Source organism: Salvia hispanica, chromosome 5 (assembly GCF_023119035.1).
Source record: "Salvia hispanica cultivar TCC Black 2014 chromosome 5, UniMelb_Shisp_WGS_1.0, whole genome shotgun sequence".
NCBI classification, from domain to species: domain Eukaryota; kingdom Viridiplantae; phylum Streptophyta; class Magnoliopsida; order Lamiales; family Lamiaceae; genus Salvia; species Salvia hispanica.
The window spans coordinates 5149496-5168792 of NC_062969.1; the positions used below are offsets into that span (position 1 = coordinate 5149496).

Below are 19297 nucleotides of genomic sequence, written 5' to 3' on the forward strand. Positions count from 1 at the left end.
AAACCCAGCCATGTCTTGATTTCCCTCCAAACCTCCCTCGTTTTGTCACACTTAAAGAATAGATGTTCCACGGACTCCGTGTATGACAAACAAAGTGGGCATCGCTGGTCAATGTTCTTGAACCCAAGTCTGTCCCTCGTCAGTAGTCGGCCCTTGAGGGCCTGCCATGTCATGAATGAGTATTTTGGAGGGACGAAGTCCTTCCACACGAATCTCTGCCAAAGTTTCCTTTCTCCCTTCGGTCTAAACCAATCATACGCTTCAACAGCCCCTTTGGATGAATACCATTTCTCCCACAATGTGATTACCTTCCTTCTAGGAAGATCGGCAAGCATCGTGTCTCGAATCTCAAGCAGCCTCTTGAAGAGTGGAGATTCCCGTGACTTGGGTCTCCAATCCCAAATTGTCCTATTGATGAGAAACTCACTGTGGATCCATCTAATCCATAGAGAGTCCTTCTTCACATGGATATTCCAGAGATAGCGCGCCAAGAGGGCTTTGTTCCATGCTCCAAGGTCCCTAAATCCAAGTCCTCATTCTTCCTTTGGCAGACACAGTTCAATCCATTTAATCGGGCCATATTTCGTTCCCCAAAGGAACTCCCGGCAGATAGAGATAATGCGGTCCCGTACATTTGCCGGCAGCGGGAAAACCTGAAGCCAATAGCACTCGACCCCCTGCAAAACAGATCGCACAAGTTCAGATTTTCCGGCATAAGAAAGGTTTTTACCCGTCCACTTCTTTGTGAGAAATGCAATCTTCTCAATCAGTGGGGAGTAGTGCACAATGTTCAGCTTCTTTGAGTCCAATGGCACTCCAAGGTATCTCACTGGGAGCGTCCCGAGTGGAAAGCCAAAGGTGGACTTGATTTCATCCAAGTCTCGCAGTGGCAGCTTTCCCCCTGCAAAAATGTTAGATTTATCCTTATTAATCTCCAATCCCGAGCACTCTGAAAATTCCTCCATAGTGTTTGCCAAAATCTCCATGGACATATAGTCACCCCTGCCAAACAACATAAGATCGTCAGCAAAAGCAAGGTGCGTAATCTTTTCCCTCTCACACTTAGAATGATAATTAAAGTTAGAACCCATTGTGCGAGCAGCCAACAATCGAGATAAATATTCCATCCAGAAAATAAAGAGAGTGGGGGACATGGGGTCTCCAGACCCCTCTTGCCCTGGAAGAAACCGTGAGGACTCCCATTGATGGAAATCGAGAACCGCGGGGTCGTGACACATTGCATCACCCAGAAGACGAACTTCGGATGAAGATTGAGTCCATGTAGGATGGACCTATGGAAGTCCCAATCCACTGTGTCGTACGCCTTGCGGAGGTCGATCTTCACGGCACATTTTGGAGCATTCTTCTTGTTCTCATAGCCTCGCATCAGCTCCTGGGCCAAGAGTATGTTGTCCATGATGCTCCTCTCAGGAATGAAAGCTGACTGGGCTATGTCTACCAGTTTTCCCAGCAACGGGGACATTCTCGCCGATAGGATCTTCGTGATGATCTTGTAGATGACGTTGCAGCATGAGATGGGTCGAAAGTCTCCTACTTTCGGGTTGATGGCTGTCTTTGGGATCAATGACATCACCGTGGTGTTGAAGCTCTTCAACAATTTGGCTGGTATCAAAGAATTCCTTGACTGCTCTAGTAATGTCGATGCCCACTCTGTCCCAGTGCTTCTTGTAGAACGCCGAGGAATACCCGTCAGGTCCCGGCGCCTTATCATTTCCAATATCAAAGAGGGCTGTCTTGATTTCTTCGTCTGTGATGGGTCGCACCAGATCTTTACAGTCCTCGTTGTTCACGAGGGCACCTCTTCGAAGAATGCCAAGGTCAATGGGGGCTGCCTGTTTTTTGGTGCCAAGTAGTGCTGAAAAATAGTCCACGAAGTCCTTGATAATTACCTCCTGATCCCATGTAATAGAACCATCACTCTTGTGCAAAAAGGCAATGTAGTTCTATGAGTTGTTCCTATTAACAAGGGAATGGAAAAAGGAAGTACACCTATCACTCAAAAGTGAGTGTTTGAACTTAGCCTTTTGAATATAATATTCTCTTTCAGAATTCAGTAGGTAGGCCGTCTTCTTCTTCTGTTTTTGTGATTTGGTTCCTCAATGCCAAGTTAGCCGTGTCGGTGTCAGCCACCTTTTGCATAGCATCAAGCTCGTCCGCTGCCTCCTTGGCTCGCTTAGATAGCTCGCTGAATTCCTTGAAGTTAAAGTCTTTGAGGTGGACTTTGAACTTCTTCCCCCGCTCTGCCAGTACGAACTGAGCGGTGCCTTGGACTTTAGCTGCCCAATTCTCATCCACAAGCTTCTTGAACCCTGCATGCTTTAGCAAAAAATTGAAGAATTTAAAGGGTTTAAGGAAGGACACAACATTACCAAAGAGGGAGGTCACTGCGGGTGAGTGATCTGTATACGCTCCAGACGGTAAGAATTCTGTACTTGCTATATAACCCTTTGCATACCACGCCTCGTTTATCATGGCTCGATCAATCTTACTCGATATATTTTGGTTGGTCCAGGTGAATTTGCAGCCGGTCGACATGATATCTTCCAAGCCTAGCAATGCACAAGTGTCAACCATGTTCTTGATCTCATACTCTTTTGGGACACCCCCCCCCCCCCATGGCCCATACTCTCTCATCCTCTGCAAGAACATTGTTAAAGTCTCCACTAACAAGAGCGGGTTTGTCCTGCACGACATGATCAATCAAAGAGTCCCACAGCGGACGTCTGTCCGGGATAGTGTGTAAACCATAAACTAAAGTGAAATTAAAAGAATTATTGGAAGTCAAGCATCTGATTTTTGCATAGATGGCTTGCTCCTCCACAAGTGTCGGTATCAGCTCCACTTTAGTCGGGTTCCATAGCAGAAGGATCCTACTATTCTCGTTTTGATCAAAGTTATCCACCACTTTCCATTCTCTGAAGTTATTCTTTATAAAGAATTTGTAGTTGTCGCTCGTCAACTTAGTCTCCAAAAGCCCTATGACGTCGATCTTGTGTTGTCTTACAAAATCGACTACTGCAGCTTGAGTGGGGAGTTGCTGCAATCCCCGTATATTCCATGTTGCTATAATCATTGATCCGAACCAGGGTCATCTTCGACACCATCCTCCCAATCGGATGGGATATCTCTGTTCCCCTCATTCTTCTTACTTCTGGACCTAGATCTTGATTTTGAACTCTTCTTCTTGCTGGAGTCTCCAACCCTTTCGACTCGGCTCAAACGTCCACTTGCTTCCATGTTTGGTTCAGTGGGTACCTGATCAATGGACGATACAGTGGCAACGGCCGCTGCATTGGTACTCAAAGTTGGGTCAGGTCCGTAGTTCCCCGCCTTTTGGGGTCCTCCCGTTGTGTGGTTCTTGTGCTTCTTCTTTTTCCCCGTACCTCCTAGGGTGGCAACCTCCTTTTCCACAGTCACCATGGTTTCGGTTGCTGGTTCACCTGAGGTCCCAGCCCCATCACTCTTATCTCCACCCTGCTGTTTCCTTGGGTCTCGGCTTCTGCTACGATGGCGTCTGCCGGCATTCACATAGGGTGTCGAATTTTGAGCGGGGCCGCTGTCTTGTTGGTCGGCAAGGAGCCGACGGATCACAGCTATAATATCCTTGACTAACTCCTTGTGCGCCTCAAGAGCTCCATCACTATATTGCTTCGGTTCTGTCCCATCCTCAGTTAGCATCTCGAACCTGTTAGGAGATCTAGGGATCTCGGGGATATCCCCTTCATTTTCCCCAGATATGTGCTGATCTTCTTCTAGTCTTGGAGACTTAGGGATCTCCTCAGTTCTCGTAGCGTTAGGATCGGGCCTGCTGCCCCCATTCTTTTCCTTTGTGGTTGTAATGGAGATCGGGGTTGCGTATAGGTAACCGGTGGGCTTCCACTGCTGCCTCTGTCCCAGCCTTGAGCGGGACCTTGCTCTCGGTTGCTGCCACTCTTTTCCTTTTGCCTGGGCAGCCCCAGCACCTTGTTGAAAATGGGGTCGCAACCTGCTCCTTCGCCCATCCTTACTTTTAGCACGGTTGAACTCATTCTGAATATACTCATCGTGGCGCCCACGACAATCATCCACGAAATGGCCGTACATCTTACATGCATTACAGAACTTGGGGAAGGCCTCATACTCAATCTTTTGCTCAATCACCCCAGAAGGTAGTTGAATATGAATACTGGTTTTCGGCGGCCTGGCCGTGTTCACAATAATCTGCACTCGTGGGCCATCAAGGGTCTCCCTTCTCAGTGTGGCAAAGTCGGTGGTGAGAGGCGTGCCAATGCACGACGCAATCTTGCTGACTGCCATTAGGTTCCATAGCTTCATAGGGAGGTCGACCAACCTGACCCATAGTGGGATGTTCATCTCCGGCTCCATGTTTGGGTTGAATTCAGGCATAGGTTGTAGCACAAGTGGGATCCCGAAAATGTTGAAAGGCCCCTTTTGATGTACGGTCTCCCGGTCTTCTTCACATCCAAACTGGAAGCAAAGCCAGCCCTTCCGGTGGAGAGTGACTCTAGCTTTGCATGGCCATCTTCTTATAACGTCGTTGATGGCTTCCTTTCCCGGGAATCTCCCCGCGAATATGCCCAAGAGGCAAGATCCCCAACCTTGGGTCACCGGTGTTATGTCTTGTTCATCGAGGAGCAACCGGTCTTTTGTCAAGATATCGAATTTTATGAGTTCAAGATCATTTTTGTGGTACCTTGGATCTATCTCAAACTCCTGTCTCTCCTGAGCCATGCCTTATATGCTACCAATTCTTTAACACCCGGTTCAGCAATCACAGGGGCGACGGCAACATTCTCCGAGACCAGGGGCTCGGGCTCATTTCCCAGTTCTGGTGGGGTCTCGGGAACATACCCCACATCGTCATCAAAGTCGCTGATGTCGTCGGAGCCGTCATACTTTGTATGCAGATAGTCAGCATATTGTTGTTTCATCATCTCGTGCGACTCCCGCTCTTTGGTCTTCTTGATAAAATTCTTAGACTTAGCCATGTTCCATCCCTGTTCCTGAGAAGCCATGGGGAAACGTCAAACAAAACGGGAATGGACGGGGGAAGTAGTTACCTCTAAGCAACTGACTGGGTGCGAAATGCTGACTATGCTGCTGACACTTCAGCTGACTGGGCGCTGGTGTGCTGCTGACTGTGCTGCTGTGCAGTTGGTTGTGTTGCTGACTGGGCGTTGACTGTGCTGCTGACTGTGCAGTTGATTGTACTGCTGTGCAGCTGACTGGGCGCTGATTGGCCTCCACGTCAGCTTGGATTTTAGATAAGGCTTTGACTACTAATTAGCTGTTGGGATTTAATTCCCTATGCACCGCCAACTTAAACCTTCTTCACTTTCCAAGAGAGCCTCTTAGTTAATTGTGATTAGCAAATTCCAATCACTAATTATGAATTTTTTTTAGGTAAGTATTTTACTAGTAACTAGTGTTAGCACCCGTGCTATGCACGGATAAAATAATTTTCGGCTAATGAACACAAATTGTAAATAATAAATTTTTTTTTATCATTATATATACTTTATAAAAAAAATGATCATATAGTCCTATTCTAAAAAAAAGATTTTTTATTTGAAACAAAATTTAATACATTTGTGATTTGTGAGAAGAAATCAAAATTGCTCAAACAACTTAGATCGGAAGAAATTGGGAGTGTGAGAAATGAAGATAAAATATTTTTATAGAGTGGAAAATAGTAAAAAAACAAAAAAAAGAAAAAAGAAAATCGTACAATGACAAATTGTAGTTCGGACTATACATAGGGCAGGTGTATGGGGCGAGGCTTAGGACGGCAATGGTGGACTATAGCCCGAAGTGTGCATAGTCCGGGCAATAGTCCGCCCCATTGCATGCCTGCATAGTCTGGGCTATTTTCCACTCCATTGTTGGTGCCCTTACTATTTAAATTTTCAAATATATTTCATTTTATCCAGAAGTATCTAAGATACTACAACTACAATTTTACATACCACATGGTAAATATCAAAATCTTATCACTAAAATAAATGACCTTAAATAAAGTATTTCATCGAATCATAATATACTTTTTAAAATATTTATATCGTAATTAAATAAGGTATTTCATCTAATGATTTCCTCCAAATAAATTATGTTTATTTTTAAGAGTGAACTGCATAAAAGGATCCTAACTTTTCGGCTTATTGCACTGGAGACCCCTAACAAAAAAAATCTCATCACAGGTATTTAACAAAATACATAATCACAGGCCTTGTGTTTTTTGCCAATTTTCAGACGAAAATGCCCAAATGGATTGAAGGGCAATTTAGCCTCATTATCCCTCAAACCTAAACAACCCTGCACACTACTCTATCCGTACTACACTATCTATAAGTGATTTGTCAAATCATAGAGGATTTTGTTCCCACTTTTCTATGATGAGTACCTACAGCTATAAAATAACCAATACTCAATAAATTGTTTAATAAATTATATCACAAATCACACAAAATAAATAATTAATAACTAATAATTTATATAAAATAAACTAAATGTCAACTAACTTTTTGAACTAATTATTTGATAAAACTATGCATCATTACATTTATGCATATAATAATTGATTAGCCTATACCATTAACTTTTATTTAGTTTAATTAGCCCATTCCATTAATTAGCCCATACCATTAAATATTTAGCCCATGTCATTAAATATATTTTAAATCTAATTTACTCTCTCTCTCCCAGCGCGCCGTATCTTCTTCTTCCCCTTCTCTGATTTTTCGTTCTTTGCTCTGCATCTCAAATTTCCTCCACAACTTCTTCAACCATTTATAACTCTCAAAAATCACAACTTCCATTCGATAATACAAAGGATGAGGGGGCCAATTGCAATTTCCAGGAACTTCAAAAAGTGAAATGCAGTAGCTACAGTGCTACTGCATCTCTGCCGTAACACTGTTCCAAAAACGCAAAAAAGAACGATTTGGGATGCGTTTTGGAGTATGATTGGAGGTGTTTTCCACTACAACTTTCCGTTTTTCAGCATCGTTGGAGATTCCCTTAGCCAGCAGATCGAAGTAATCTCGGGCAAACATATTATGATTGATGGTGTCAGCAGCCTCGGAAATTCTATCAAGAGTCGAGTTGGATGGGAGCAGCGAAGCACTCGCAACAGAGTTCTTCATAGCCGCTTTACTCTCTATAGAAAGAGGAAGAGACGAGTCGGGTGGGGGCAGCGAAGCACTAGTAGTAGAGTTCTCCATAACCGCCTTACTCTCCACAGGAAAGAGGTAGAAATTGAATAAGGAGTGAAAACCATGAAAATGGAGTGATGGAGTGGAGTGAGATGAGAGAGAGAAAAGAGTAAAAGTGAATTAGAGGGAAGAGAAAGAGAAGTCTTTTAATGTTTATAAAATAACAATGCAAGTGAATTGGATGGAAGAGAAAGAGAAGACATGACATTTTGGGTCATATCATTAGTAGGCTGCTTCGCCACAGTGCATGCTGGAGCAATTAGACGAGAATGCCCTTTAAGGGCCTAAGGGTGTTATCGTCCGAAAAAATGTGGTTTGTGATTGTATGTTTTGTTAGATCCCTGTGGTGAGATTTTTTTTTTTGTTAGGGATCTCCGGTGCAACAAGCCGAAAAGTTAGGGCCCTTTTATGTAGTTCACTCTATTTTTAATCGTTAGTCTCACACGATGCCATATTATCATTTTTGTCCACCTCAATTATGCAAGTAAAATCATCATTTACATTGATATAAATCTTAAAGCGAGAATAAATTATTCTTCCATCGAACAATAATAATGAAGCTGCATGTCATCGATTTACATAGTAATTTTTATATCTAATAGTATAAATTTCATGTTTGACGCCTTAGCAAAAGAAAAAAGATACAAAAATCATACACAAAAATAAATTTAATGTGATTGCAAGTAAAATCATCATTTTCATTGATATAAATCTTAAAGTGAGAATAAATTATTTTGCCATCAGACAATAATAATGAAGCTGCATGTCATCGATTTACATAACAGTAAATTTTTATATCTAATATAAATTTTATGTTTGACGCCAGAAAAAAGATACAAAAATCATACACAAAAATAAATTCAATGTGATTCTCCTTGTAATAAGTTGAAAATAAATTTGAACTAAGAAATTTCTTACCATTTCAAAATATGGTTGGTTTCAAAATACACCTCTATTTTTTTTGTCTATATTAGGATTTTCAAATCAATTTGTTGGATAATTTTGACAAAACAATGTATACATCATTTATAACAACTATTCTAATTTTAATATTTAAAAATATACTATATTGTAATAATAGTTTATGTTTTCAATATGAAACTACAAACTATAGAAAGCAAGATTATCTACAATATATATAGTTTTGCATACAAAAATAAATTTTACTACTACTTCTACTGCAGAAATACTATAATACTATATTTTATTTTCAATATTTCGATAAACAAATCAACAAATAATGAAAACCCAAAATTTAAGAGTTTACACCATATACACACAATGAGAACACAGTACTCCATATATCTTGAATATTAATTATAAACTAGTATCACACCCGTGCTATGCACGGCAAATTGTATTTCATTTTATAATGTTTATTTAAATGATTAGTTTAAATTTTTTTAGAAAATAAGTAACATCTCTATGCCAAAACTATAATATATGTAATAGAAGGGGTGTGATCAATTGCTAACTCATCCCTTAATTGCTGACTACAACTAATTTTAGAACATAATATTTTAGAAATCTAATAGTGTAGAAATTGTCATGTGTTATTTCGTTTTATTATTAAAATTTAAAAAATTAAAAGAACTATTAAATATAGAGTTTTTGATCAAAATATTAACATAGTGTATTAAACATATAAATGCGATGCTTGGAATATGTCAACATAATTTCGAATTGACATTTTATATGTACTATGTAGACATATTTTATTAGCTATGCTTACATTAATCTGGCACTACAAAAATACGAAAACTCAATAAAAAAATTTTCAAATTTCGACATCAGAACATATGCAAGTGAGATGTAGTTAGAATCCTTATAAAATTATCTGCATTTAAACTTTTGATATATGTTGTGTGGAAAAATAATTTAAATTGAGATAGTTATATGCATTTAAACTTTTGAGATATTTTAAAAAAGTTAGTTATATCTTCTTTATTGTTAATTGAAATAAATATGACATTTTTTTGTTGCATATCAATTTTAGAAATATTTGAATTATAATAAAATAAATTATTAATGAAAAACAACATTCACGTAGACATATAAAAAGTAATTTTATTAATATTATAATTATCCACTAATAGAGATAGAAATTACGTACAAAACTAAATGAGCTTCATTTCATTGCAATATAGTGACCCTATACACTAAAAACCAAACCCTTAAAACCTAAATCCTAAATCCTTAACTTTAAAATATACTCACCATGACCAACAAATGAGCCAAATATAAATAAAATTCTCCCTCCGTTCTAATTCTATCAGTTCAATTTTACTTTGTTGATCACTTATTCTATTTTGAGGGTTTTAGATCTGTATTCGATATCTTATACTGGATCGGCCTACTTGATAACTCTTACTAATAGTAGAAGTTTTTTTTACCTGAATATTGACTGTAAATCTGTTTATATGTTTATATCAAGAAAGTCCTTTACAATAAGGTCATGTGAACGGAAAAAAAAATCTTGTTTGCATTCATCTAAGCATTAAAATAAAAAGGTTTTTAAATCAAATAACACAAATGCTATTGAAATATCAAACATTAAATATTAGAAGTGATAGTAAATTTATTTGAAAGATTTCTTCAGTTAGATCACTTGTATAATTATTTATTTTGGAAATTATGAAAGAAAACCGTTGGAATTGAGAAGGTCAAGATGCCGTTTAAATGTAAAAAGAAATCTGTGTGAATTAATTTTACATTTCATATGCTACTAAATTAGGGATTTTCAGCTTTTGGCTTGTCATTTTAATCAAATACTAATAATATTGTTATGTAACTGAAGAAATCTTTTAAATAAATTTCCTATCACTTCAAATATTTAACGTTTGATATTTCAATAGCATTTGATTTTAAAACCTTTTCATTTTAAAAATTTTAATCCTAAACCCTGAAACGTATATCTAAACAACTGGAAATACATTTTTGACTTTCCTCACTCACTAAGATATAGTAGTATTTTATAGCAATTATATGCACGACCTAATGTATTTCCTTCAAAATTATATTATGAAATTATTATGCGTAAAAGTCAGAATATAATTATTTTGAAGGAATTCATTCATTAAATATAACCTAAAAATATTGATTAAAATATTTTTGATATCTAATGCAAAAACTACAAACACAACAATATATAATAAAAAACACGTATACTTCAATAGTGAAACAACGTTAATAAGAAATATGGGTCTCATTTTATTTTTTTGGTACTAACTTCACATTATCGATTAATTAATTGAAATGGAAAATGATATCATTGTACAAAATCTAAAATCTAAAATTAAGAAAATGTATAAGAATTTTAAAGAAAAACATAAAACCGAATCTATTTGAGATTTAAATAACGCAAATACAATATTTTGACTATAATACTTTTGGATCTCTATTACAACTTTAAAAATTAAAATATTCAAAATATCAATACAGAATAATAAATCACAAATTATAACGTTAAATGCATAAAATATCTATGGCCATAAAAGTAATAATCATATATGAGTATGAAAACAATTTGAGTGATTAATTACTAAAATATTACTATAGATTTTAGAGGAATATTTGTATTAGCTAATACCAACATATTGGAAGACCATGATATTGATAGTAGTAGAAGCTCTTCACATAACCATCTCTAACACTAATCTCATGCTACTTCCTCCTTAACTACCGTTGCAAAAGAACTATAGTCAGCTGCCGAGTACTCGGTTCTTAAAAATCTATCTACTCTTTATTATAAATCCCCATTGCTAAAGCTCCTCTTCTTGTGGATTCCATCTTTTCAACCCTTCAAAGATTTTATTTTGGCATGCTTATCGTTATCGCAGTGGATATTCATCTGTCGACAACCACATTGTATGGGATGCTACACGTTTGAGGCAGCAACACCATCACATGATAACGCCCACCGACAACACTCGTTTTTCCTCCATGGCCATGCGTCCATGATACTTTTGGTTTATGGGTTGGTATTTATAGAAAAAATTGGTGGCGTTTGGAATTCTTCCCTTTTGGTATTCTTCTTTGGACGATCCCTTTGACATTCTTCTCTGAAATGAATCTTAGTGAGCCTAATGTAATTGACTTATTGATGGTAAACGTTGAAGGGCTGCTAATACGTTGGTGGCGTTTGGCATTCTTCCCTTTTGGAATAAAAATAAAAATCGTAACTGCTAAATTTTATTTTATTGAAATTTTTAATAAATAAGTAGGAACGTTCATCCACATATAATCCTAGTACATGTACCAATAAACCATTAATATATTTTGGGTGCCTATACAAAAAAATTAAGGACAACTAAAACCCATAATCAAAAACTAAAAAATAAAAAAGGAATGAAAAAAAATAATAGCACCCACCACTACAACAAAGGCATGAACTCAATGCTTATTCATGTATTGCATATACAATTATAGCTTGAAGCTTAAATGGTTATTCCATAAACACCCCTAAAACTCTAATGGTTATTCCATAAATACCCCCAAAACTCCCCTTTTATATATGTATAGATATAAAATATACGAAAGAGTAATGGAGTATAAAATATTAAAAAAATTAATATATAAATTTAATTACTTAACTAAAAATAAGTTACAGTAAATTTTAAGATACATATTTTATAAACTCCCATAAATTAGAAATCATAAAAACTCATGTTTAAAAAATACAATAATAAAAAAGACTAATAACAACAAAATAAAGAAATCAAAGAAGAACCAATATTGAATAACAGTATTATAGTCCATGTTTAAGCGTGTACTACTACATGGAGTAATACACACTAATACATAGATGTTGCCTAATTATTGAATAACATTATTATACTACATGTCTGAGCATGGAAAAATCCAATCTTAAATCTAAATCTAAATCGAAACCTAAATACAATAAAAGCCCAAACAAAAGGCAAACTGATAGTATTTCATTAAACCCTATACAAAATTAGGCCTCCGCTTCTCTCTATCTCTCCCAAATCCGCAGAAATCACTTCACCCGCCACAACCACCGCCCTGCCTCGCTGTGGCTGCTTCACCGCTCCCCTGCTTCACCAAAGCCGGCCCCGGCTCTTTGGAGTACCACTTTCTTCATATCCTCAAGATTCAATTTTATGATAGCTATTGTAAATGCTATAGCAGTATTTATAATTGTTAAACTTCTTTAGTAAGCTATTGTCTTTCTATTGGATTGGACAACCATTTCGTCCAATAATGATGTTTTGATTCTCAACATAATTTTTTGGGAAGATAATAAGAGTCCTCTATATACTATCCTTGATGCTTTTCCATTACTTTTCACCAACATGCCTCGGATATAGAAAACTGAGCATTTCATGTGTTCCACTTCAGTAAAATCATTTGTTTTATTAATAATTTGTAATTTAATATTTTTCGCCCAATAGATGCTTTTCCCGCTTAAATGCATCATAGTGACAGTTTGGTGAATTTTCCTGCAACGGCTACTTTAGATAGTTATAGATAATAGTTGATTATTAGTAGTACTAATACTATTCGCGGCCTTTAATTTTTTTTTAGAATATTTCAAATCTCAGTTTTAAGATGAAACGAAATTCACACTCCAACTTCAAAATAATCGTTCTTGGCAATAAGCTATCACTGACTAAAATAATTGTACATTGGATCAATAACTAAATAAATAAGACAAATATTATCACTAACATGAAGAGTGTGTATTATCTCTTTTATTGTAAAGATTCACAATTTTTTTCCCAGTGAAAACGAAATCTATCGAATGAAGGTTTTAAAAGGGAAGGTAAATTTGTTAAAATGGAAAAAAACATTTGTTAAATTTGTGAAATTTGTTAAAGATCAATTATGAATGCATTTTAAAATGGAAAAAAACACAAATATACTTAAAACGAACATCGAGATAGATATACTCGAAAGGTGGAATAATTCGATAAAGAACCTATATTGCTCTCTCCAATTCAATATAATTGTACTATTAAAAAGATCTACCAACAATAACCTATTTAGAAAAGATAAAGAAAGTATCAATTGGAAATGTTTGATGAAGTTGTTATATTATTCATCTCTTTAGCTTCCGTGCCCTTTGCAACCGATGAGTTCTCTTCCCCTTTTAAAATGAAGGTTGTAGTATGAAGATCTTATGAACCATTCCACAAAATTCCTTGCTCATGCAAGAAAATGTGAGTCATCTATTTTTATTTGCAAATTTTAAATTAAGCATTTTAATATATTTATATCCGTCATAAGTATTACCCCTATATTAAATCATTAAATAATTCAAGATTCAATGCAATTATAATCTAACATAATATTTTTATATTTTGTATAATATATTCTACTGAATACCCAATTAGCCACTGGCCCAATTGACGTTCCAAGAAAAATGAAATTGATGAAAAACAGGCAAACAGCACAATATAGAGTTTGGGGTGAGAGTTTGCAGAAGCGAAAAATGAAGAGATTCTTCAAACCAGTTGAGAAAGACGGCTCTTGCAAGAAGGCAGCTCTCTCCCCTCTCTCTTCTTCACCCGCAAAAAATTCCGAGAAACCTACAGAAAATGCTGCTGCTTCTACCGTTAACGAGGAGAATGACCAAACTTCAAAGAAAGAGCCTTCGAAATTCGTGACATGGAACGCAAACAGTCTTCTGCTAAGAATCAAGAACAACTGGACAGACTTCTCCAAATTCGTCCAAAATCTCGACCCGGACGTGATTGCTATACAAGTAATCGGAACAATGTTGCTGTGAATTTTCAAAATTGCCGTGTGGCAATGTGATTTCTGGGTCGTCTTGTGCATTACACTGGGATTCTCCATTACTGTTGTTTTTCAGTTTTTAATTTTGTTTAGTTCTGGAAGAAGGGTTTAAATATTTTACATGATCATTAAATTCCTGGTGTTCACCTTGATCAATTTATGCTTAGACCTATATAAATTGGTACTCTTGTTGAGATATAAGCAATTTTAAACATGTCTACTTGCTTGGGGTATTGAGGAATGCCACTTTCTCGTATCAAAATACCATCTTCCTGCTTTTTATTCCAGCAGAAAGGTTGCACATAACCAATTTTATACAAAAACTAGGCATGTTCTATTTGTAAGTATTGTTGATACCGTTTTTGGATCATCTGCACTCTTTCATATGCTGCTGCTTTTTTTTTCTATCCATCATAGTACTTGTCTTCTTTCATTCTGCTGATGTATCATGCTCTGCTCTTCAGTTTTCTTTTGATGTTTTGTGCCTATCTAGCTGAATCTTTAGATGTGGATTTATCTGACTTAACTATGTTTATAGGAAGTAAGGATGCCTGCAGCGGGTTCTAAAGGTGCGCCCAGAAATCCGAGAGAATTAAAAGATGATACTAGCGCCTCACGCGAGGAGAAGCTGGTAAGTTGCAAATTCCGTTTCCAACTTGTTGTCTACAGGTTCAATATGCGGGTCTTTTTGAGAAAGAAAACAAAAGGAAAAAAATTACTGACAGTAGTATTCAGTCTTAATGTAGTGTTGATTCAGTAGTTACTTCATCTCTCAAAATGCAATTAAGTACTGAAGTCAAAGCCATCAGCACACCATAAATTTGCAGACATTTGGAATTTGTGCTGATTAATAATACCGGCAATTGAGTTTATGGACTAATTCTTAATTGGTTGAGCTCTGCAGGTTGTGACGCGTGCACTGTCAAGTGCACCATTCAGAGACTATAACGTGTGGTGGTCTCTTTCGGATACAAAATATGCCGGAACTGCATTATTCATAAAAAAGTGTTTCAACCCCAAAAAAGTGTCTTTCTCACTTGATCAAGCAGGTTTGTGACTACTTGATATTTATTCTTACGCAGTTGCGGTTCTCTGTGATGTGTGTGTGTTTCACTATTATGTACTATTCCCTCCGTCCCCTAAATTAGAAACTCTTCCTTTTTGGTCCGTCCCCTAAAAATATAAACTTTCTATTTAACGAAATTTCTTTCTCTCCAGTAAGGTGGGACCCGTTCTCCACTCACACACTTTTCTTTCTATCTCTCTCATACTTTACCAATTTTGGATTAAAATCTGTGCTGTTTCATAAGTTCCTATTTTTAGGGGACGGAGGGAGTGCTAGATTTCATACCAATCCAAATATATTGAAGATGTTGTATTAGGACAACTGATAGGTGTTTCTAATTGTGAAAAGCAAATTGAATACGATGGACATAATTAACTTCAAGCACAATGACCTGAAGTAACTATCAAAAAAATAGTAACTCCTTCAGTCAACATACTTTCTTCTTATGCTTTTGTAGTTATAAAAGTAAATAGTTGATGCTAACCTTGTTGTATGACAAGAGAAGCTGAATAGCGGATCAATGTGATTCTACTTGCTTTTCATGGTTGGTTGGTAAATTTTTCATATCAGGCAATGATATGCTACTAAATATCTTCATATTTGCTAATTGTTGTGTGATGTAGTTGTTTCAGATTGAGTTCTAAGGAATCACATATCTTTTCGTTTCCATTGTCATCTTTTATTTCCTTAATTTGAAAAAGTTCTTTAGGGTTTGGAACAAAGGAATGGTCCAGGATTTTGCTTCTGGGACCTAGTTTGTTTTGTTATATAAGCAGTAGGGTTGGAGTTATTTAGAATAATCACAAGATTTATCTTTTTAGTCTGCAGATTTTCTGCTTTGGTAGGCTTCGGCCAAAGGAACTTCTCTTAGAGAGGCCATCGACTAACTTTTCTCCACAGGCGTAAGCCTGAGAACCTTGCTCCTTGCTGCTTCACTTCTCAATTACAGTTTATGTTCTAATTTTGCTCCTACTTAATATTTTCTTTTTTCACGAACATCCTTAACTCCACCACTAGCTCTTAGATTTTACTTGATTCGATAGTATACTCACATATGCATAACATATGAAGCATATTGCATTTTATCCTATAGCAGAGTATCCAGGCATATGGAAGTGAATTAATTCCAACTAATGTATCTTCCAGCTTAAAAGTTTATGTTTTCTATTAATTTTTATTTGGTAAAGGACAGGGGCCATCTCCCGTGTCTGTAGTCTGTGTCTACATTAGTTGTATTCAATAGCTGCAAAATCATGCCAAAATTTGGAACGATGAACTAAAACTTCTGAAATTTGTTGGAACAAGGTGTAATGAGTGAAAAGGTAGTTTATAAGGCCAATGTTTGACTAATGTATCATGCTATAATGTATACTTTTGTGTATATGTAAACAAGATGGATGATTCTCAAAGGAAAAAAGTACTGATTTTTTCAGTTTGTGTATAATTTTAACAATCACATGTGAAGGCTATTTAATATATGAAAGAGCAGGGGGAACAACAGTACCAAATATGAGGCGTGAATGCATAAATTGATTCTAAATTGATTGGAGGAAAGAGAAAGGTGACATGGAGACCTCCATGAAATAAGAATGACCGTATTTGGCCATTTGTTGGTAGGTGAAGGATTCTCCTGAAACAGTTTAGTTTAACATAGCTGAATAGTAATTATTTGGAAGTGGACACTTCAATTTGGATAAATTTTAGTGGGTATTTTCTGTATTAGATGGAGATATCAAGATCTGAAAAATCATATGGACATGCTTGAGATTGTCTTTTGAAATGCTGCAGCCTATATTTTGGATGAGATTTTTAGAAAGTTACAAATATTATCGTTTTAGGTTCAAAACACGAACCTGATGGCCGGGTCATTTTGGCTGAATTTGAATCTTTCCGTCTATTGAATACATATGTTCCGAACAATGGATGGAAAGAGGAGGAATCCTCATTTCAGAGGAGAAGAAAGTGGGATAAGAGGATGTTAGAGTTTGTTACCAGAACTTCTGATAAGCCCCTAATTTGGTGTGGCGATCTAAATGTCAGGTGCTTTTCCTAATTCTTAGTATTTGATTTACATAAGTAACCTCTTATTTCACAATCCTTCAACGATATATGGTTGTTTGGCTGGAATTATGGTTCCCCCCCGTTCCCCAGGTTTTCAAGATTCACAGTTTTTTTCTCACTTATTTGCAGTAATAAGATGTATTTTTTGAACTTTTAGTAAAATATTTATTTCATATTATCTTAATCAACCTGAATTATACACTGTCCTATCAAAATTAACCACCTTCCATTTAATATGGTACTCTGTCCCATGAAATAGATCACTTGGTATACTGCTCTTTTCACATAAGTTGAAGTTTAAAAGTTTGTTTTCCATTTAAATCGAAACCTTTAAATGGATTTGCATATACGACAGACGTTTAAAATGCTGTCCTCATGTAACCAACCTTTGAATTTTTTGCAATTAAAGCTTGCCCTATAATCTTCTGAGCACTGAAGTCTCAAGCTCCTGCAGTAAGCCCTTGATTCAAGAAATCAAATGCTAGGCTTTGACAGAGTCAATGAGGGGAACCTTATGACATAAGGCTTGACATCCAATATTTATTGACTGCGAATAAAGCAGTTCCCAGTAGTTTCCATCGGACTGGATGGCGAGACTCATCACTCAAAGAAAGTAAACGGGAGGAAGTCAAAGCCCGACCTATGATTTCTCGAATCAAGGGTTTGGACAACTGGAATTTTTAAGTTTAGATCTTTAAAAATTTGGGCAAGTTTTAATTACAAAAAGTGAAACGACTGTATAAATTGAATGTTCCCTTAGCTATGTATTTCAGCGTGCCTCAAATTTTAGTGATAAACATTAATGTAAAGTAATGGACTTCCATACTGGAGTATATTACGTGAAAACTGCAATTTAAGTGACATGAAGTTCAGTTGATGTTGTTCAGCTCTTACGTTCATAGATTTGATACCCTTCTTCTAATACGTTGTCACTATTCTACTGTGCAGTCATCAAGATATAGATGTAAGCCATCCTGAATTCTTTGCTGCAGCAAAGCTCAATGGTTATGTTCCACCCAACAAAGAGGTGATGCATTATAGAAGCTAAATTGGTGCCTATGGTGTCTAGTATTGGAACAAGAGTCAGTAAGTCTTGTGAAGGAAACAATAAAAGTAGCCATGTTGAGAAACTGTCTCAGCATAAATGGCTGCAATTTATATAATTAAGTTGATTATCTTGCAAACATACTATACAGCGAAAAGTTAAGGATGAAGATCTAAGTAAAACATATATTTACAATGCAGGATTGTGGCCAACCTGGATTCACATTGTCCGAGAGGATGCGTTTTGGTTCCATTCTAAAAGAGTACGTATCTTGATATGCTTATATTAGATATCTAAGCACATCAAGAAATGATACCTGTCTAAATATTAGTACTAGTATATATATTTTTTTTACCTTTTTATGTTTTCAGAGCATCTGTGCTTCTTGAATATAAGAAACCCAGTGATCCAACTTTTGTGTACACAGGGGAGCTCTGGTTGATGCATATAGACATCTACACAAGGATACAGATGCAGAACCTGGGTTCTCCTGGTCAGGGAACCCCATCGGAAAGTAAGAACTAATTGTTTATTTAATGTTGTATCCTGCCAGAAACTATAGACATGCAACTCATATGAAGATTAAGTTGGGTTGATGAGATTGATGGTTGATAAGTCCAGTCTGTATTGGAGCTCATTCGGACCAACTAAAAACTTTTGCAGATACCGTGGGAAAAGAATGAGAATCGACTACTTTGTTGTTTCAGAGAAATGGAAGGAGAGAATTGTCACTTGTGAATCACACGGGCATGGTATCGAAATGGAAGGTATATCACACTAGATATCTTGTTAGTTCACAACGAACACATCCTATTTTTCTTGAGCGATGTCTGAGTTGGTGTATTTAAATTGTTCAGGTTTCTATGGTAGCGACCATTGCCCGGTGTCCCTGGAGGTATGTGAAGTGATCCATACTTCTAACTGAGTTCATCATCATTATTCATTCATCCAATTTCAGATTCTATATTTTGTGTATTGATTGTTGAGTAGAAGCTGAGGTGACATTCTCAAACTGTTGGTAACGTATTAATGTGCACAAAACTAAATGCTTATTTGTCATCTCAAATTTGATTTAGGGGTGACTTTATTTTATGACAAACCCAATGTTAATTTGGCTTTCTCCGATGATTATTATCG

At 36.4% G+C, this 19297-nt stretch overlaps 1 protein-coding gene across 1 annotated transcript; it reads left to right on the forward strand.

Annotated features, from left to right (window-relative positions):
• Positions 1-13610: 13610 nt before the first annotated feature.
• LOC125187357 (DNA-(apurinic or apyrimidinic site) endonuclease) lies at positions 13611-19280 on the forward strand. Its single transcript, XM_048083940.1, has 9 exons — positions 13611-13956; positions 14527-14619; positions 14893-15037; positions 16893-17094; positions 18064-18142; positions 18361-18422; positions 18588-18674; positions 18824-18927; positions 19018-19280. The coding sequence occupies exons 1-9, from the start codon at positions 13615-13617 to the stop codon at positions 19083-19085; spliced, it is 1182 nt and encodes a 393-aa protein (XP_047939897.1). The 5' UTR covers positions 13611-13614; the 3' UTR covers positions 19086-19280.
• The last annotated feature ends 17 nt before the right edge of the window (positions 19281-19297 follow it).

Coding starts and splice junctions, on each gene's coding strand:
- LOC125187357 (XM_048083940.1), top strand. CDS start 13,615: ATGAAATTGATGAAAAACAGGCAAACAGCACAATATAGAGTTTGGGGT. Junction 15,038..16,892: donor TTTCTCACTTGATCAAGCAG/GTTTGTGACTAC, acceptor TTATCGTTTTAG/GTTCAAAACACGAACCTGAT. Junction 18,423..18,587: donor TTTGGTTCCATTCTAAAAGA/GTACGTATCTTG, acceptor TTGTGTACACAG/GGGAGCTCTGGTTGATGCAT.